Genomic DNA, 19,311 nt, shown 5'->3' on the forward strand with positions numbered 1-19,311 from the left:
TCACAGCCTGGTCTCTCAACCCAACCTACCAATGCAGGTGGTGCCATCCTGAGATGGAACCAGGGAGCCCTGACAGGCACATTTGAAGCTCCCAGGTATGTTCACACAAATCTGTGGAGAGGGGCAGGGATTCTCTTGGCTGTGCTCACATTCATCAATGTCTAAAATGACAAGAAGGGGGGGGGGGCAAAGAGAAAGAAAGGGAATGCTTAGAACTGTCCCTACAGCATGAATGAAGAAAATGAAACTCAAGGGAAGAAAATGTCCAGAATTCCTGATTTCCTGACATAGGACTAGCATCTCTGGAGCCTCCTTATTTGGGACTCTCATCAAACATAGACTTCTGTACATAATAATAATAATAATAATAATAATAATAATAATAATAATAATTTATTGGAATGCTCCCAATATTAAAAATACGATAAAACATCAAACACTAAAAATTTCCCTAACCAGGGTTGCCTTCAGATGTCTAAAGTCAGATAGTTCTTTCTTTCCTTGACATCTGACAGGAGGGCATTCTACAGGGCAGGCGCCACTACCGAGAAGGCCCTCTGCATGGTTCCCTATAACCTCACTTCTCACAGTGAGTGAACTGCCAGAAGGCCCTTGGAGCTGGACTTCAGTGTCCAGGCTGAATGATGGGGGTGGAGACACTCCTTTTCACAGTTGCAGTGCTGGATTGACACACAAACTAAGTAAACCACTGTTTAGGGCCTCAGATTACTAGGGGGCCTCTAAGCACACACAAAATACTAAATTTCAAGTTTTACATAACTGGCTAATAATAATAGAACAATGCACTTTTTAAAAGCATTGCTACAGGGCCTCTTAAACACAACAAGGTGTTGGGTCTCTTAATCTCGGCCTGAATAGCAGTGTGGCCTAGAGGAGTTGGACAGCAGTTGCTGTGACCATCACCGCAACACACAAGCGGCAGAGGCACAAGTGTATCCATACAGTCTTGACAAGAAATCTGCCTGCAATGTATGTCACACATCTAGGTGGGAAGAGGACAGAAAAGCTGTAAATAAAAGTGGGAAAGGGGAATGAGGTAAAAAGTGGCAAGGAGTGAGGTTGAAGAGGAGTGGCATCATTGTTGTTTTTAAAAAGAGCATGGCATACTTTATACATGAGTCCCCAAGGCTCTTCCTGTGGTAGGTCTTACCTCGGCAAACAGGCAACACAGTGCTCCACTCTCTGTCTTCAACATTGCAGGTTATAGAGGAAGGACCCTCCCGAATGTAGCCAGGCCAACACTCAAAGAACACTGAGGCTTTACACTGGACGTAGTGGGCTCCTTCAACCAGAGGGACCGGCCCACAAGGTGTGTCTGTGGAGAGAGAAGAACACAGCAGAAGGACTTTCTTGGAAATGCACCAGTTTGAAAGCTGCACTGCGCTGGAACCAATTCCCAGATGCAGGCCTCTTAATGTTCCATGTTCCCAAATGGGAATGAGTGAATATTGCAGGAGGGGAGGAGAAGGGAAAAACGAAGAGAGGAATTCTTCTGGATAGAGCAGGGCAGTGTGTGCATAGTTGGTTGTGAACACACAGAACACAACAGATGATGACTGCCTATGTGTGAAATTAACAATTTTTTAAAACCCTGCTTTTCCAAGTTACTGTTTACACAGGCACAGTGACAAACATCTGGGCTATGGCAGATGTATTAGAAATTTATTACTAGTTTTATTATAAAGGTACTAACTACAATAAATTTATATTTTTTATCGGCACTTTTTCTGGGGGTACTCAAGGGTATGCAGTACTGGCACATTTTATTTTTTCAAATGTTAAAAGTGTGGCACTTACTGTAACAACATGGTGAATACCACCCTTCCATGAAAAATCCTACTGCAGTTTACATAAAGGAAAATATGCAATACACACACACACACACACACACACACACACACACACACACACATATATATATATATATAAAGTTATACACCCTCCTCCCATCCCTGAGACGCCCTTCATAAGTGCCGAAACGTTGCTGAGAACAGGCTTTCCCCTCTAGTTCACAGAGTTGTGGGCACTCCAGGTTCTACCTGCTGAATCTTCCCTCCATGCAGTCAGGTCCACCCTTGGAATCTGGGAGCTCTTGCAGGACACAAAGTCACTTGGGAAGTGACTGGTTGAGAAGACGTCCGCAGGGAGGTGGTGGAGGTGGGTGTTGTCGCAAAGGATCCGGAACAAAGTCACCTTTGCTAGCTCTTCCCTCTGGCGATGGGTGAACACTCCTTCATTCTCCCACCAGAACCTGCAAAAGAAAAAAGGGGGGGGGGAGCAAAAGCCTGTTCATGAATACCTTATCTGGCTGAATTCATTTATTTCCTGCAGTGCTTCGTGCTTTTGAATGTAGCCAGAAGATAAGGAAATGTATAGGAAGGAAGGAATCTTTCCTTCACCCTGGAACCTGCCCCAAGTTTGAAATTGAGAAGTCAATCATGTGGTTTGTGTAGCTGGTGTTAATGCCGCGGTGAACCCTCTTTGTGGAAAGGTCTGCCAGGATCAGGCAGCAAACCAGTCCAGCAACAAACCCATTAACTCCAAGCATATATACCACATCTCTCACAATCTCCAGTCTAGTTTGTACTTCTCGCAGAAGGGGCTAAAAAGCTGCATTTCAGGCTTGGCTGTACCATTTCAGACTTGGGGTGTGTTCATACAGCTGAATAACCATCCCACTACACTTAGAAAACTAGGTGCCAGGAATAAGGAGAAGGTAGAACCCTTCTGCAGAGTTTAAATTGAAAGCTCATTGAGGGTAAGGGTCTATTTATTTTCTGTTTATGTAGGCTGAACTTTAACCCTGAACTACCTGCTGTGGTCCTGATATAGTTGGCTCCCTCCCTCCCTGTGCTTGTTAATTTGCACTGAACATGTGGGGTGTGGGGCGCATTATTCAGTGATTGCATCTTTCGTTTTCAGTTGCTAGGAATAGCTGAATCAGTCCATTTCTGATCCATGTCACTTCCACATGTGTTCACCCATAAATCCTTTCTATTCCATTTCCTCATTATTCTGTGGCCTTTTGTAAACGAAAGCCCACTTCAGATTTGCAGTTAAATACACACTTGAGCATGCATTTCTAACTTATTTTGACCCTTATAGCTGACAACGGTGTCAAAACAACTGAGAAGTGCCACAGTAAGCAGATAACAAAGTTCTGACCCGCATGTTAGTCTGGGAGGTACAGATCAGGCAAGTCTCTATCTTGGAATTTGCAAAGACTACATTCCTCAAAGATTCCCTACCTGTCACCATCTCGCAGGGCCTGGAACTGCCTTCCCAGCAAGCAAGCAAGCAGTTCCCCCACTCGGGCACTAGGCAGGAGAGGTTCTGCGATGGCCCCAATCCAGACATCAATGTTCTCAGGCGTCCCATACAGCTTGAGTAGTTTGTGAGCCAGGTAGCTGCTGTTGAGGATGTGCTGCAAGTCAGAGAAAGTGTGGGCCTCTGGGAGACCACAGAACCTCCTCCAGGAGTTGTAACCTGCAGGGAGCACCAGAAAATGGCATTTGAAGAGAACATCAAGTGCTGGTTCTAGAGAGAGGTGCCCTCTGCTTCTGATGACCTCTCTCTCTCTCTCTCTCTCTCTCTCTCTCTCTCTCTTTTTTTTCCCTCTCTCTCCTGCCTCTACCCCTGCAGCAGTGTTTACACACCTAGCAGTCCATGGTCCCGGCCTCTTTGCAGGTTCAGAGCTGCCAGGTCAAGGGACAGTGCCTTCTTGGGATGAAACAGCTTCTCTGTCAGCTCCTCTGGCATCATCTGAGTGGCTGTCTGGAGCTTTGCAAGGGTGAAGATCTCTCCACGTAGGATAGGATCAATCCCTCCTAAAGTTTGTGACAGAACTTCAAAGCCAGCGAAAACAAACCAGCATTCAGTCTTTATGGCAAAGCTCTAGAAGACGGGGCAACTTCTCACAGAATATTTGGCATTCTGATTCAGTAGAAAACAGTGTTATTAATAATCCATGTGCACAGCCTTCTCAGCAACAGACACAACATGCAGATGTTTTGTGGGCATGGCATTCATGATGATCAGCTTAGCAGGTTCCCTTTTCATGTGTTACACCCTGAAGCTCCTCCCCTTGTCTGTGTTACATTTGCCCCAGTTTCTAGGACAAGCAATGGCAATATGGGGTGGTGCCACAGGATGGCTGAAAGATGGCCCAGGGAGGCACAGAAATAAGCTGCACTCTACTGACATGACAAAGCACTGTAGATCGAACCCTGTGGCTGATTATATTCACACCACATAACTCAGAGCTGGGATGGCTATAAGCAGAAACCCTGGGGATTTTTAAGCCTAACATAAATTGTGCACATTTCCTTCCAGCATCTCTGAATGTTGTAACCCTGCAAGCAATTCTCTCTCACTGCTCTCCACAGGACCATTCCTGGCCGTATGTAAAGGAATCCACACAGTCTCACATTCCCTCAAATTCCTCAACAACAGCAGAGACTTGAAAAAGAAAAAGTACAGACAATTTATTTAAATAACATATTGTTTCAGGCTGTTTTTAGAATGAATAAATGTAGTAAACCTTTGACCACCTTGTCACTCCCGTACAAGATTCCTGTCACCAGGAGGATCTCAAGGCCTAACAAATGCATTGTAACAGGCTTCCCAAGGCCTGTTTTATCATATACATTCATTGAAGTCAGCTATAGGCTCATGCCACAATAAAAATATTGTAGGAACTTCTAGTTGATTTTGCTGCAACCGATTAATAAGGCAGCCACACTTCTGGAATTCAGACACTCAAAAACATGATTTACCTCAGCACAATCTGAGTACAATAGTTCTTAGATGAGGAATGGGGAACCATTGGCCCTCCAGATGTTGCTGGACTTTATCTCCCATCATCCCTGACCACTGGCCATGCTGGCTGTGGCTGATGAGAGTTGGGAAAACATCAGGAGGGCCACAGGTTTCCCACCTTTGCCCTAAACATTGCTGGTCTCTTGGGTAGATCTGGGTTTAATGGGACTAACACTGTGTGACTTAATAAATGACGTCACCAAAGACAACACGCCTATTCCACCCGCTCCCATCTCATGTGTTGCCAGTTCTGTACCTTCCTCAATGATCCTCCATGGGGAGAAGAATGACTGATGAAGAGATATGCTGGGGTGACTGGGATTCTCCTCAAAGTTTTCATCCAGACGGGAGAGGAAAGGATTGATGGTGACATGGGCAAAGCGAAATGCAGCTGTGGCAAAGACATTGGAGATACGGGGGTCAACAGACTCGTCGTAACCAGAGTATGGAGGAAGGTAGGCCTCAGTGGCTTCTGGGCCAAGGATCTTTGGGACATAATCCCTCCAGTTTATAATCTACATCAAGTGAACAAACATAAAAAGGAGAAATATACTTGAGTTCAGTGGGCTTGATTGAGCACCTAGTGAAACCAATGGATGCTATTTCTGTCTGCTTTGTACCAGGCTTAAGTCCAGTAGATATGAACACTGAAAAACAAGGTGAGAGCACACCACATGGAGAAGGTAAGAGGAAAAGAGGATTGCTTTTCCATTAGGGATGGCCATTTATGAACGGCTAATTTACTATAGCATATATGTAACCTATAGCATACGTGGTAACTGGCTGGCTGCATTATCCTGCCGAGTGGTAAAGAAAATTTTACCACACAAGTGCATTCTGTGGTAAAATGGTTGTGTGCCTCCATTTTGAGTCCCTTCCCTAGCAGTGCCACTGCTACCCACTGGATGGGTGGTTGCCAGAGGAGGAATCTCAGTCAAGCGGGGGAACCATGGAGATGTGCAACAGGAGCAACAAACAAAAAAGCAGTTCTTTCATTTCTGCTCAGGCTAAAGTGGAGAGAAGCAGTCAAAATAGAAGCTCAGTCACAGAATTGTACCATGGAAGATACAGATTTGTTGGGAATAAATTGCTCATTGGGCCTCAACCACTGCACTGCAATAGTTAAAAGTGTTGGGTTGCATGCAAGAGGCTCCGCCTTGAAGCTCACCAGTGGCTTATCCCAAGGCAATAGCTTTCATGTTCATTCATCTCACAGGTTGGCTGTGAGGGTAAACATGCTAAAATAAAATTCTCTTTCCTCTGAGTGCAAAAAAATTTCTGTGAGCTATGTTCCCTAAACAATTGGAATGCCTCTGAATATTCTGTGCCACCACACTGGGTCAGCCAAACTGGTGTCAGGTGCTTCATTGTCTATTAGGATAGCATAATATTGATGACATTTTAAAAATGAATTTGTAAAAATTCACCTGGATTTATGAGAACAAAATTTCTAATAATGTCAGTGTTTCCTCTCAGGGACTTTCATATCTGGTGAAACTGTACCATGCCTCAGAAAAAAACACTTGAATGAGACCCCCCCCCTTTCCATCCCTTGCATCAAGTAGCTGCAGACGCTCTAGAAGGGAGCTTGAGTCCCAGGAGAGAGATCAGTGTTCTGCAAGTTAAAGAGCTTTTCTATTTCACTGCCAGCTGCACTTTGACCCTGGTGTTAGTTTTGCGGTTCTTGCGTTTCTTCACAAGAGGCCTCATAAGATTAGAGCGCCTCTTGTGCAAACATATCCGCCTGCATTAACATGGCTTGTTGAGTGTTTTCAGAATTACCAGCTCTTATCTGACATAAGAGCAGGTTCCACAAAGCAAGCAAGGTGGAACAGTGTGTGAGTGATTGGCAATAGCAGCGTCCTCGGAGCCAAACTGTGACACAGAATGCAAAGCTGCTGTAGAAAACACCAGCTGCATGTTTAGATCCCCTCCATCTTCCCCATAATATCTAGTAAAATTTAGTCACGTCCTGACATCACAGCAACTGTGGTGCATTACACTGTAGAACCATAGAGTTGGAGGGAGGGGGTGCTCTATCTAGCCCAACCCTCCTAGTCCCCAAACACATGGCTGCCATTTTGCACAGCAGATGTACACATACATACAATCTGGATGTTAAGTAGGCTACAGGCTAATCTGCCCTCAATGGGAACTGTATCCATCCCTCTGTTGAAGGAACGTAGCAACGACATGCCTGAGGCCCTCACCTGGAGGTAGGCCCCAATGACTTTGCGAGTCTCCTGATACAGAATTTCCCCACTCCATTGGGGGTTGAGCTGGTGGAGGGTGGTAGCAATTCTGTTGCTCTCCCTCAGGAACACTGTGTGCAGGACTTGAATGCCTAAATGTTCATTGGACCATGAGTCTCCTGGCAAGAAAGAGACCAATGCACACAGTAAATGAGACAGAAGTTACGCAGCCTGCAAAAAGGGAAAAAAGAGATGTTACATACATGTTTTGGGTGGCGGTAGCCTTGTTTTAGTATTTTCACCATTCACTTTCATCAGTGGAGATCCCACTGATGGAATTTTGGCTCCAGGTGTTTCCCCCTGATACTTTGAGGTAGAAGCCACCCATCTCCCCAGTCCTTTTTCACCTTGTTCCCAGCATCGAACATGACTGGCATTTTGAAAACTCACCCTTGAAGCTCCCATATATGGACCAAGCACACAAGTCAGTTATGGAGGGGGAGAACCCTACAGCCTATAGGTGGTGCTATTGGACTTGTTAAACCACAAGTCAAACAAAGCAGATCCCATTAATCCTGAAAGGCTGTGCACACATTCAGGGGACTCCTGTACAAAGCTAGGAGACCGGGAACAGCTGCACAGAAGAGGGCATTTGGGCATCTTGTCTTGCAGGGCTGAGCAGGGGCTGCCTGTGATAAAAATCACCTCCCTTAAAGAAACACAAGTCCTCTCTTCCTTTTCATCTGGCCACACTGTTCAGCAGAGATGGGAGCCTGTGGCATTCCAGATGTTGTTGGACTCCAGCTCCCATGAGTCCCCAGTCGGCATGGCCAACAGACAGTTATGCTAGGAGTTGGAGTCCATCCATGCCTGCAGGGCCACAGGTCCCCCATCCCAGCTGTATTCTCAATAACTGAGAAGCCTTCCTCTTACCTGCCACAAAGCAAGGCACGTCAGACGCATTGGCAAGGCAGGAGTCCCGGGTCAAGGCACAAGGGTTTGGGGATTTCTTCTCAGCAAAGGGCAGGAGTGGAAGGCCACCGTCGGAGAACTCCTGGTTGACGGCCAGAAGCCCCAGTGCCTGGGTGAAGTTGCGGAGCTTCCTGGCCAGCGAGGCCGTGCTGCCGTAGATCATGCTGCCGTCCACAAAGGAGGTGAGGCTGTTCAGCTGCTCCCGGGGCTGCAGCTGCCCCAGAAGGAAGCTGGATTGTCCACTGCCACAAGCTGGCGAAGAGCGGATGAAAGGCATGCACTTCATTGTCCCCCCACCCAGACGGAAGTCGCCAGCAGGGATCTGGCACAGGAGAAGCAGAGTGGTCAAGAAGCCCTGGGTCTTATTGACAGGCAGCCAGGAAGAATGGAGAGCTCACATTCTTTATCAAGTTTCCACAGCTTCCCAAACAGAATCAGAGTCTAAAGACAGAGGTGGTTCTCCCCATGCCAAACACTGCACCCCGAGACAGGGACATAGCTACAGAGTGGCCCAGGGGAATCTGAGCCCCAAAATCTACTGCCCCCTTCCCACCCTTTAAAAACTATTCCTTTATTATTTAATTCCTAAACTTTGCCTTCTTGCTGAAAGTCAGCAAGCTGAAATCGGCATCTCTGCATACTGTATGTATTAGCATATATAAATGATCTTAATTGGTGTGTACTCTGAGCTTTTTTAAAAAAGGACCTAGCAATGGATGAATTAATTTCAAAATGGTAGGCCTCATTTTTTTTGCTTCCACGCTCAACGTGGCTGTAAAGTTACCTCGTGGAATGAATTGCACTGTATAGATTTCACTTCTGGTTTTGCATTTTAGAAAAAACTCTATAAGCTGTGGACCTGTCTGTGGGGGAAGTATTTGTGAATCCATGTACTTCTTTAACACTCTCATGGGGGTTGTGACATATATAAACCCGCCCTACTTCACATTTTGGTAAAAGGAAAAGGCGACAGTCCTTACTATTAGGAGGACTACGGTGAGTTTTCTTCTTCCTAAGTTTTTTGTTGTTCATTGCTGTCTTTACCTGGATGGGGAAGCACGGGTTCCGGTTGATGCAACCATGGGAGCAGTCAGCTCCATCCGTGAAAGAAACGGTGCTGGCACTCTGGGGGGTGAGATCCATGTCGTGATCAATCCACTGGCCCCACTCCACCAGCATGTGGGTATAGGAGCTGTCCAGGGAGATGTTCTCATTCCGTGTGTGCAAGATTTCATGGGACACCTGGCGCACCTGGAAGAACAATTCATTTCAAATATGAACACAGTTGGTCTTTGTGAATAGCGCAGTATATTTTTCTACTTCCTGTGGAAACGCAGTCCAAACTAGTCAGGCTTTTCGTGGAAATTCATGGAAAGTTACATTTCGAGTGCCTGTTTTGACAGTACTACGAGACATGGAATTTGCAATTGCCATGGAGTGTCTAACTTGTCAATGGGAAACTGTGAAAATGCCATGTGCTCCTCAATCTTTCATGCCTTCACAGATACACTTTCCAACATTTCGGTGTAAAGACCCAGTAATGTTGGCATGTCATGCAAATGAAAGGGTGCTTTTTTACATCTTATTTTAAAGCAAGCTGAGAAGGAAAGTTTTGGAGTTGTCTTATAAACCCTGTGTGAACTCTGCCATTTCCATCGATAAGAGATTCCAAGTCTTGCCCACTGCCGCATACCAAAGGCAACGAGAAGCCGTTATAGGTCTTGGATTGATTCCATCCTTTGGGTACAGAGAAGCCGTCCTCATAGTCTGCGGGCAACCAGCGGGCGTAGGCTGTGTTTGATGCTCCCCAAAGTGGGTTCTTCCTGCAAGGGAGAATGAAATCTCATAAACTGCAGAAAATGGGCAGGTGGCATTGGGTTCACATAAGTACAGGGTGAGTCCTTTAAAAGAGGCCCCGTGGATACAGAGTACACATGATCCGTGGGGCCTTTTTTAAAAGACTCATTTGTAGAAGGTGGAGAGGGCAAACAGCTCCTGAATTATACTACTTGAGAGTGCAGGTGAGGGAATCAGAGGACTGTATGGTCTTCCATGTCCAAAACACTGGCTCACTGAAAGCAATAGTTGTTAGGGAGAAAAAGATGTCAGCCTTTCCCTGGGTGTGCCCATTCTGTATCTGCAAGTTTTTGTTTCGGTGGGAAAACTTCAACCAAGATATCCCCTACTCACCAGAGGATTTACCAAGTGGAAGCATTTTACTACCTCATCTGTGCAAACTAAAGAAGCATGGGGGATGCTTTATTTCATACAGAGGATTTCCTAAATAACAGCAAACAGGCAGCTTTCTGTGGTGTATTGATTCATAGCCTAGGACACCCATGGGGGGTCGTTTGTACTGTGTGCTGAGCAGAGGTTTGTGAGCAAATAATTTTTGTGTGGTTTTAAAACTTTGTTTATTATTAAAAAAACATTCAGTATTGGTTTCGCACTATATATAGCCTAACCAATTTCAATATACTGTTATTTAGTATGATGTTTATGGAGGTATGATTCCTCAAGAGTACATGACTGAATATATATAAAAGATTACTAGCCATGTTCAAAATAAAGATTAAATTTTATGGAGGATTGAAATTGTTAAAAGACAACTTTAAAAGGAAGGGCTGGGTTGAGGTTGGGCAGTTAAATAAGGATGGTAAAATATACAGATATAATTTGCTTCCATTTGGCAAAGGGACAATTCCCCATAGTTGGTGTTTTAAATTGTTATGAAACAAAAATAGATACGTTAAGGGTTCTGTTGGTGATATAATTGTTTTCTCTGCCTTTCCCCATTCTTCCTCCTCTACCTTTCTTGATTGTTTTATAGCATATGGCAGTATTTAGCTGATTCTAGCCTGGCCACCATGGGACCCAGGTAGCGCTGTGGGTTAAACCACAGAGTCTAGGGCTTGCTGATCAGAAGGTCGGTGGTTCAAATCCCTGCCACGGGGTGAGCTCCCATTGCTCGGTCCCAGCTCCTGCCCACCTAGCAGTTCGAAAGCACGTAAAAGTGCAAGTAGATACCGGTAAATAGGGACCGATCTGGCGGGAAGGTAAACGGCGTTTCCGTGCACTGCTCTGGTTCGCCAGAAGCGGCTTTGTCATGCTGGCCACATGACGCAGAAGCTGTCTGCAGACAAACGCCAGCTCCCTCAGCCTACAGAGTGATATGAGCACCGCAACCCCAGAGTCGGACACGACTGGACCTGATGGTCAGGGGTCCCTTTACCTTTACCTTTACCTTTACCTAGCCTGGCCACCAGTTGCTCAGTTTTGCTCTGTGTATGCTAGATGTGGGGGCCTATGGATCAAAAACAAAATGATTCCTTTGCAGGTCTTCTGTGGATTGTGTGTTCGACTGCTGTATCCCATGTCTTACAGCAGTATTTGCACAGGGTTGTTTAACTTCCCAGCAAACTTCATGCAAGCAGATCAGAATGGAAAAAAGTTGTCTGGAATCGCTCTCTCTGTATTTGCATACAAACAAGAATTACAAAAAGAAATCAGGAATCCCCGGTATTCAGTTTACAAAAGAAAAGGTGACTCTGTAAAAATGCCCTGGAGGAACATCCTACTGTCAGCAGAAAGTAGGGAGTGTGAAATCATCTCTATGGTTTGTCACGCTACCCTCAAGACCTGTTGCAAAAATGTGTGGCTAAATATAGCTGACTTTCTTTGCATTTTATGTTATTTATAAAACAATATTTACAGACTGCCCTGTCATATAAAACATCAGCAACAAAATACAGCAACATTTACAACTACAATAAAACATAAAATGCCATAAAAACACACAAAAGGGTCATAAAAAAGACAGGCTCATCCTGAAAAAAAATGAAGCAACTGAAGAGGCCTCCTGGCTTAAAAAGGTCTTCAGGAGTTACTTGAAATTAGTAGCAGGTCAAAGGGTATTTTGAAAAGTGTAATTTTGCATTTAATAATATGGCCAGTGCTCTTGCAGGTTACAGGCCTAAGGACTGGTCCAGCAAAATTACCTGTTGTTGCATGTCCCATCTATGGATCTGTACTTTTCAGTCAAACAGGTGTCTGAGCACTTGATGGGCCGCAGCTGAGCAGCACAGCCAGTTACTTCTGCCAAGGTGGAGAGATCATGGCTGCTTAAGACTCCTTGCAGAAGAAAAGGGAGAAAGAAGATTCTCAAGAAGGTCAGGAGGTGAAGACCAGTACTTCTCGGGCTGGGTGGTGGACGCAAGACACACCTGACATGTTGGCATAGCGCTTCTCCCGCGTGTACACAAGCTGCCGAATGAGCTCCACCGTTGTGTCCATCAGCTCAGCCGCATGAACCGCCACATTGGTCTCTGCCTCGGGGTGCTTGAACAGGCTCAGCAGGTCACTGGCACTGAGGGATCCCTTGGTCAGCACTGCTTTCCCTCTAGGATTTCACAGAATGAAAGGAAGGCACAGCTGAACGAAAAAGACCAGAAAACACCCCAAGGCCTGGGGTGTAGGCACAGCAGGGGGGGGGGCAGGAGCAGAGAGCATGACAACTAGGAAAAGAAAGGTGCTCACTGCCACCTGGAAATTCATACCTGCTTCTAGAGCGATGATACGCCAAAGAGACCTGCTGCTTTGCCCGTGCCAGGGCCTCTTTCACCAATGGCCTCTCAAGTTTGCTGTCGTTTTCTGAGGCTGAGGGAAAATAGTAGTCCCAGAATGAAAAGAAGTACAAGGGTCCACATTGGTTTCCACAGCCCATTACAAACCTATTTGTTTCTAGGCCCAAATCAAGGTGCTTGTGATTACGTTTAAAGCCCTTAATGGCCAGGGGTCAGGACACCAGAAGAGCTGCTTTCTTCCATATGCCTCTGCCCAGCTTAAGAGATCATCTCATGAGCCTCTGCTTTGTATCCAATCCCAAACTGAACTGCGACTGGTGAGTTTGCAGACTGCTTCTTCTCTCACCATTTTCAGATAACTACTGAAAATAACTTTATTATTCAACTGAGCTTTTAACATTTACTTGAGCCTCTCAATCCCAATGGATTTTAACCATCTGCATTTGACCTTTTGTTCGTGTTATGTATTGAAGTTCTCACCCTAGGCCACTAGGGGTGTGTGTATATAGTTCATTCTGCTGCAGTTTTCACTCAGGTCAGCATATGCAAAAGAGGGATTGTAAAGGGACGTTCAGGGATTGGTTAACTGTGGAAAGTTGTTACTGTTGCTTTGTAGCTGAGTTCTATATAAGCAGGCTGCTGAGGCCTTCAGCTCACTTCTGTTCCAGCCTGAGAATAAACAAGAGCTGTTTGGAAATCACTGTGTCGTCTGCTGTGTCCACCCACAACTTAACAGTTCGCATCTGAGCTCTGGGAGCGTTTGGCTAGGGCCCATTCCTGAATTCTGCTTTTTGGGACTGGTCTTAAAAAACAGAAGGGATTTTATTTGCCATTTTTTGTAATTTTGCTTCTGACGGCTTTATACTGAAAACTATAACTGATTAGAGGTGAAAGTGCCCAGTATAGGTTACCTGCATGAGCCAGATTGGCATGAGTGCTGAACAGGGATATAACCACGATTGGCACAAGTCCGGGGAGCATCACTTGGGTTGGAAAAGCCGCCACAGAGTGCTGAGGATTGAACACATACACAGATTAATAATTGCTACAGTGCTGTGAATAAATTATCAGCAACCCCCTTTCAGATAAAATTGGTGTTTTATGTAAATGATTTAAAACTTAAACATTATGCATAGCTGGAAATATGTAAGTAAAAAACAATATATATCATCAATATATATATATACCCTCCACCAGCAGGTGTATGACCTCCCATTTACTCTGCATCCAGTGTGCTCCCATTGCTATTTACAAAAAAACATGTCCTTTATCTCCCCTACTGTTTCTTATGAAATACTTCATTTCAATGCATTTCTCTCCCAAACTAGCTTCGATCTGAACTGCAAAAAAATAGTTTTAAGCCAGTAATGTGCTCACACAGCCTAAAGACATAAACTGATCTCTGCAATCAGTAGGCTTTCTCCCTAAGAGCACTCTGGGAAAAAGTTTGTTAGCAGTTGGCAAGTGATATGGCTTATCCTCAGCAGGGGATCAGAGAAAAGGTGAGCAGCCTGACTCTCCCTCCGCCTCTTAGCTCCACCCTCCAGAGAGGAAGAAGAAGGGATCCGAATAGAGAAAGGAAATACAGTGGTACCTCTGGTTAAGTACTTAATTCGTTCCGGAGGTCCGTTCTTAACCTGAAACTGTTCTTAACCTGAAGCACCACTTTAGCTAATGGGGCCTCCCGCTGCCTCTGTGCAGCCAGAGCACAATTTCTGTTCTTATCCTGAAGCAAAGTTCTTAACCTAAAGCGTTATTTCTGGGTTAGCGGGGTATGTAACCTGAAGCGTATGTAACCTGAGGTACCACTGTATGGCGAGATCCCTGCCTGCTGCTTTAAATGTATGGTTGTGTACACAGCCTTCCTGAACTGCTTGTGCCCACGCCTTTCTCTCCCTGTAACCTTTCCATATCCATTTGTGATCCTGGTTTCACTCCCTGTAATAGTTTTCTTATCTGTTATCTCCTGTGCAATTTGCTAGGTCAGATTGCGTTACGGAGAGTGGATTCAGAGATCCGCATGCACCACTCTTTGAAGTGCAAGGCCATCTGATTTTGATGGAATAGAATTCATTGCATCACCCTTACGGAGTTGCCCAAATATCCAGCCCTTTATCAGTGACAGTCCCTGTCATCACCTGCTTTCAGTTGAAAAAGAATAGATTAGCAGGTAAGCTGAGGAAGCAGAATCAGCTGTTGGGGCAAAGGCAACAGGAGGGCTATGTGTCCACTAGCCACTATCGGAAAGGGTTCCTATTTGCTTGAGAGATACAATAATCTTTATATAACGTTCATCCCAGACTGGTTTTCCAAAGAACAGGCAGTAAATGGCAGTCAGTCAACCTATTTATCCTCCTAGAAGCCTGATTTATTAGTAGGAATTAAGGTTGCCAAGTGACACCCCCCCCCATAAAAAACAGTTAAGCCTCCTGCTCTTGTGCCTTTAGAGAGGAATATCAGCTCCAGAAATCAGCAGCTGAACACAGCACAGAGAAGCATTATTCACCCGCCAATGTGTGCAGATCAAACCACTATTGAAAGCACAGGAGCAGTTAAAAAAGTTAGCAGCACTGGTAGGAATAATTAATTAAGCACATATGGAAATTAGGGTACTGCATTTTATCTAATTTTATATTTTTAACGACCTTGTCTTGAAACTTGCAATTTAATAAACAACACCCAAAGGATGTTATACCTTTCATATAGGCAGGATACGGATTGCACACGCAGAAGCTATGCATGAGCTAAGAAAAGAAAAGGAGTAATATTTTTTTTAAGAGCACCCACAATTCCAGCAGGAGAGGAGGAAGAAACAGAAATACCAGGATACATAAAAAGCAGGAACAGAAGGCAGAATGAGAAACTTTAGCTAAATAAAGATTGAGATAGTGCACAGAGAATGAAGTGTCCAAGTGATGTCACATCCACCCCACACATTTAAAGCACATAGCTTAACTGCAATTCCCAGCATTCTTTAACAAACTACAGTTCCCACGATTCCATTGGGGAGAAGCTATGCGTATTACATGTAACAAAGAGGACAGGGCTCTTGCACCCTTCCCACTTGTGCAGCAGAAGGCATTTCAGCATGGCAAGCTACACCTCCTACTATTCCTGCTTCTGCACAACTATTAAAGTCGTCCTCACTCTGGCCATTTTACCCTTGGTGGCCTTACCCAAAGGAAACAAACAGCAGACATGCAGGAAGGCTGTGAGAGGCTGAAGGTGAAAGATCAGGGGCAGAAAAATACAAACGAATGTCCTCAACCAAGAAGCAATATAATCTATACCAAAATAACAAATAAAAGGACCATAAACTGAGCTTTGAGTAATCTGGACCGGATCAGTCTTATATGCAATGCTAACAAAATACAGATCAGGCTTTTGGAGGAGGGAGGTTACAATAAAATGCATCCTTTAAAGAACTGCACAGGTAGAAATTCAAAAGGTACAGCTTTCCCCAAAACACAGACCAGATCCACCCAATTATTTCCACCTCTGGCCCATTAGTGGAGAGGTGTACACCAGTGTGTATACAATTTTGTGGCACACACTGATCATAACCTCTGCACAGAAGCAGACGCTTCCCCTCCAAGCATAAATATTTGGATTCCTAGCACACACTATTGTGTCCATAGATAATTTCTGCACATAACAAATGTGGGTGCTCTCACCCTATAGTCAGTCAGGCTTCTGGGGGGCCGCCCCAATGAAGCCCCTGGACTTACCACTGCTTGGTGTCCTTTCGTCCATATGTCCCCCAAAGCCCCCCAAAAGCCTTGCAAGGTTTGAGTCTTTTCTCCAGCTGCCTTCCTTTTATTTGCTGGCTTCTAAGGAGGCATTTCCAGAATGTTATTATCACCTTGCCAGAACAAAGCCCTTTCAAGGTAACTTCAAAGAAACCTAATTAGTTTTACAGAGGATATTTTATCTTCTTGATACGGTCTTCTCTCTCTCTCTCTCTCTCTCTCTCTCTCTCTCTCTCGAAGACAAAGATCATCTCTTTGGATATAGGATAAAACAACTCAAGTTAAAACAGGAGGTCCAGAAAACAGCTTCATATTTGGAAAATGTAGAACACTTTTTACACAGTTACTGTGAACAAGTGGAAAAGAACCAGTGTGCATGCAATGCTATTTTTGCAGTGCCCTTAGTTAGCCAGCAGGGGGAGCTTTAGCCAGCACAATGGCAAACAATTATTGTTTCCTAAACACATTTCTTGGGTTCCACGATCACTGCAGATGGTGACAGCAGTCACGAAATTAGAAGACGCCTGCTTCTTGGGAGAAAAGCAACGACAAACCTGGACAGCATCTTAAAAAGCAAAGACATCACCTTGCCGACAAAGGTCCGTATAGTTAAAGCTATGGTTTTCCCAGTAGTAATGTACGGAAGTGAGAGCTGGACCATAAAGAAGGCTGATCGCCGAAGAATTGATGCTTTTGAATTATGGTGCTGGAGGAGACTCTTGAGAGTCCCATGGACTGCAAGAAGATCAAACCTATCCATACTTAAAGAAATCAGCCCTGAGTGCTCACTAGAAGGACAGGTCCTGAAGTTGAGGCTCCAGTACTTTGGCCACCTCAAGAGAAGAGAAGACTCCCTAGAAAAGACCCTGATGTTGGGAAAGATGGAGGGCACAAGGAGAAGGGGACGACAGAGGATGAGATGGTTGGACAGTGTTCTCAAAGCTACTAACATGAGTTTGGCCAAACTGTGAGAGAAAGTGAAGGATAGGCGTGCCTGGCGTGCTCTGGTCCATGGGGTCACGAAGAGTCGGACACGACTGAATGACTGAACAACAACAAAACACATTTAGGTCTCACCCTTAAGTAATGGATTACAACAGAGGATTGCACACACTCAGGTTCTGCTTCCAAATTTCCCATAGGCATCCAAATGGCCACTGTGAGAACAGGATGCTGGCTTTTGGTCTTATCCAGCAGAGCTCTTTTTAATGTTCTTATATAGCTTAGTGCCGCCAGCATAACTCCCCCCAGCTGCCCAGGCCATGCAGTGACACCCCGAAGGGCTCAAAAGGTGGCCCTAGGCAGTTATTGCACTTAATAATGCTAACCAGAAATTGGTTTTCATGCTACAAGAATCTGAGGTGCAGCCTGGCTAGGAGTGGAGATCAGAAATATGCCAGCTGGGGTGCTGGAAAATTCAGAAACGGGAATAACGTTTGCAATACAGCGCTCAGTTTGAGACGATACCTCAGAGGAAAGCCTCAAAGCCAAAAGATTGGGTGATTATTTACAAGTGTGGACAGCTCCGTGAGTAACGGCATGTTTGAAAGATAAAGCAAGCCCAAAATATGTGGACTGGATCCAGATTAAAGGGTAAAGACCCACTGGCACATCTTTCTCAAGCAGGAAGCCAAACACAGGTACTGTATTATGCTCAGATGAATTGCTCCACTCTTCCCCCAAACCGATTTTTTCCCCTTGCAAAAGTATTCAGCAGACGTCCTCATCTGTTCCTGTTCCTGATGCTACAGTGATATTAGTGGGCAGGGCGGTTTTGCAGCCAGCCTTAGCTCAAGGCAAGGCACTGGGGGCTAGTGTGGGAACTAAAATGGTCTCATGCAAAAGAAGGCATGGTTCCTGTACCCTACAGCCTCTAAGATCAGCACAGGGGGCTCTCTTGGTAGCTCCACTATCCTCAGACATTTTGGGGGGTGGCCCAAACTCTGAAGCTGTGGAATTTCCTTCCCACAGAATAATAATAATAATAATATTTATTATTTGTACCCCGCCCATCTGGCTGGATTTCTCCAGCCACTCTGGGCGGCTTCCAACAGAAATCAAATACAAAAATATCAAACATTAAAAACTTCCCTAAAAAGGGCTGCCTTCAGGTTTTTTCTGAATGTCAGGTAGTTGTTTATTTCCCTGACCTGTGATGGGAAGTACATTGGGCAGTTTCATTATATACCAGGCATGTTTAAAATCAGGCCCGGGGGCCTAATCCGGCGTGCCCCTGCGGCAGTTTATTTAATGTGGCCCCTGCGGCAGTTTATTTTCGGGGGGGGGGGGGGTTGGGAATCCTAAAAAAAGGTTCGACAACTTTGGGGTAAAATCCTAAAAAAGGTCAACAATTTCAATCTTTAAAAAGGTCAACAACTTTGGTTGGCCCTCAAGCATGTTCACGTCATCAAATCTGGCCCTCTTTGAAAAAAGTTTGGACACCCCTGTATACCTTCCACTGTATGCTGAAGAGGGTGAACCTGAGCATTCATTCCAAACAGATAATCAATGCTTATAACAATTGAAACAATTTTCATTTACCAAATTTGAGACGTTTAAGCCATCTAGAGTTTTAAGCATGAAAATTCAACTTTGGCAGTTGAAGTTTCTGCATGTAAGCAGGGCCGTCTTAAGGAGATCGGCCGCTCTGGCGCGGCTATCCCTCCGGCGCCCCCGCCATGCCGCCTCTCCGCCGCCTCCCTCCCGCACTTGCCGCCCCTTGGGAGGGGGGTGGGCGAGCGGGGGATGAGGGGCGTGGCGCTAGAGCGACGCGGGGCTCTGCGCACCCTTCCAGCGCTTCCGGGACAGGAGGCGAGGGTGGCCAGCTCGCACTCCCGCGCTCTGCCGGGCAGCCGGATGGCGCGGCGCAGCCGGGCAGCTTGCACTCTGCCGGGCAGCCGGAGGGTGTGGCGTGGCTGGCCAGCTCGTGCTCCCGCACTCTGCCGGGTAGCCAGAGGGCGCGGCGCAGCTGGCCAG

At 45.5% G+C, this 19,311-nt stretch overlaps 1 protein-coding gene across 1 annotated transcript; it reads right to left on the minus strand.

The window, feature by feature from the left end:
• Positions 1-12,119, minus strand: LOC117041368 (thyroid peroxidase-like). The gene is made up of 11 exons (XM_033140127.1): positions 12,097-12,119; positions 9,697-9,826; positions 9,048-9,254; positions 7,965-8,325; positions 7,050-7,210; positions 5,096-5,354; positions 3,678-3,848; positions 3,270-3,507; positions 2,061-2,272; positions 1,172-1,336; positions 1-161 (listed from the first exon to the last, which is right to left on the minus strand). The coding sequence occupies exons 1-11, from the start codon at positions 12,117-12,119 to the stop codon at positions 16-18; spliced, it is 2,073 nt and encodes a 690-aa protein (XP_032996018.1). The 3' UTR covers positions 1-15.
• Between the last annotated feature and the right edge of the window lie 7,192 nt (positions 12,120-19,311).

Source organism: Lacerta agilis, chromosome 1, assembly GCF_009819535.1.
Source record: "Lacerta agilis isolate rLacAgi1 chromosome 1, rLacAgi1.pri, whole genome shotgun sequence".
Classification (NCBI taxonomy): domain Eukaryota; kingdom Metazoa; phylum Chordata; class Lepidosauria; order Squamata; family Lacertidae; genus Lacerta; species Lacerta agilis.

Bases quoted from the DNA above. Each gene is read 5' to 3' on its own strand.
- LOC117041368 (XM_033140127.1), bottom strand. From the start codon at position 12,119: ATGATCTCTCCACCTTGGCAGAA. The intron at 8,326-9,047 runs GTAAAGACAGCA...CTCCTGTGCCAG, and splicing joins ACCCGTGCTTCCCCATCCAG to ATCCCTGCTGGCGACTTCCG. The intron at 1,337-2,060 runs GTAGAACCTGGA...CTCTCTCCACAG, and splicing joins ATGGAGGGAAGATTCAGCAG to ACACACCTTGTGGGCCGGTC.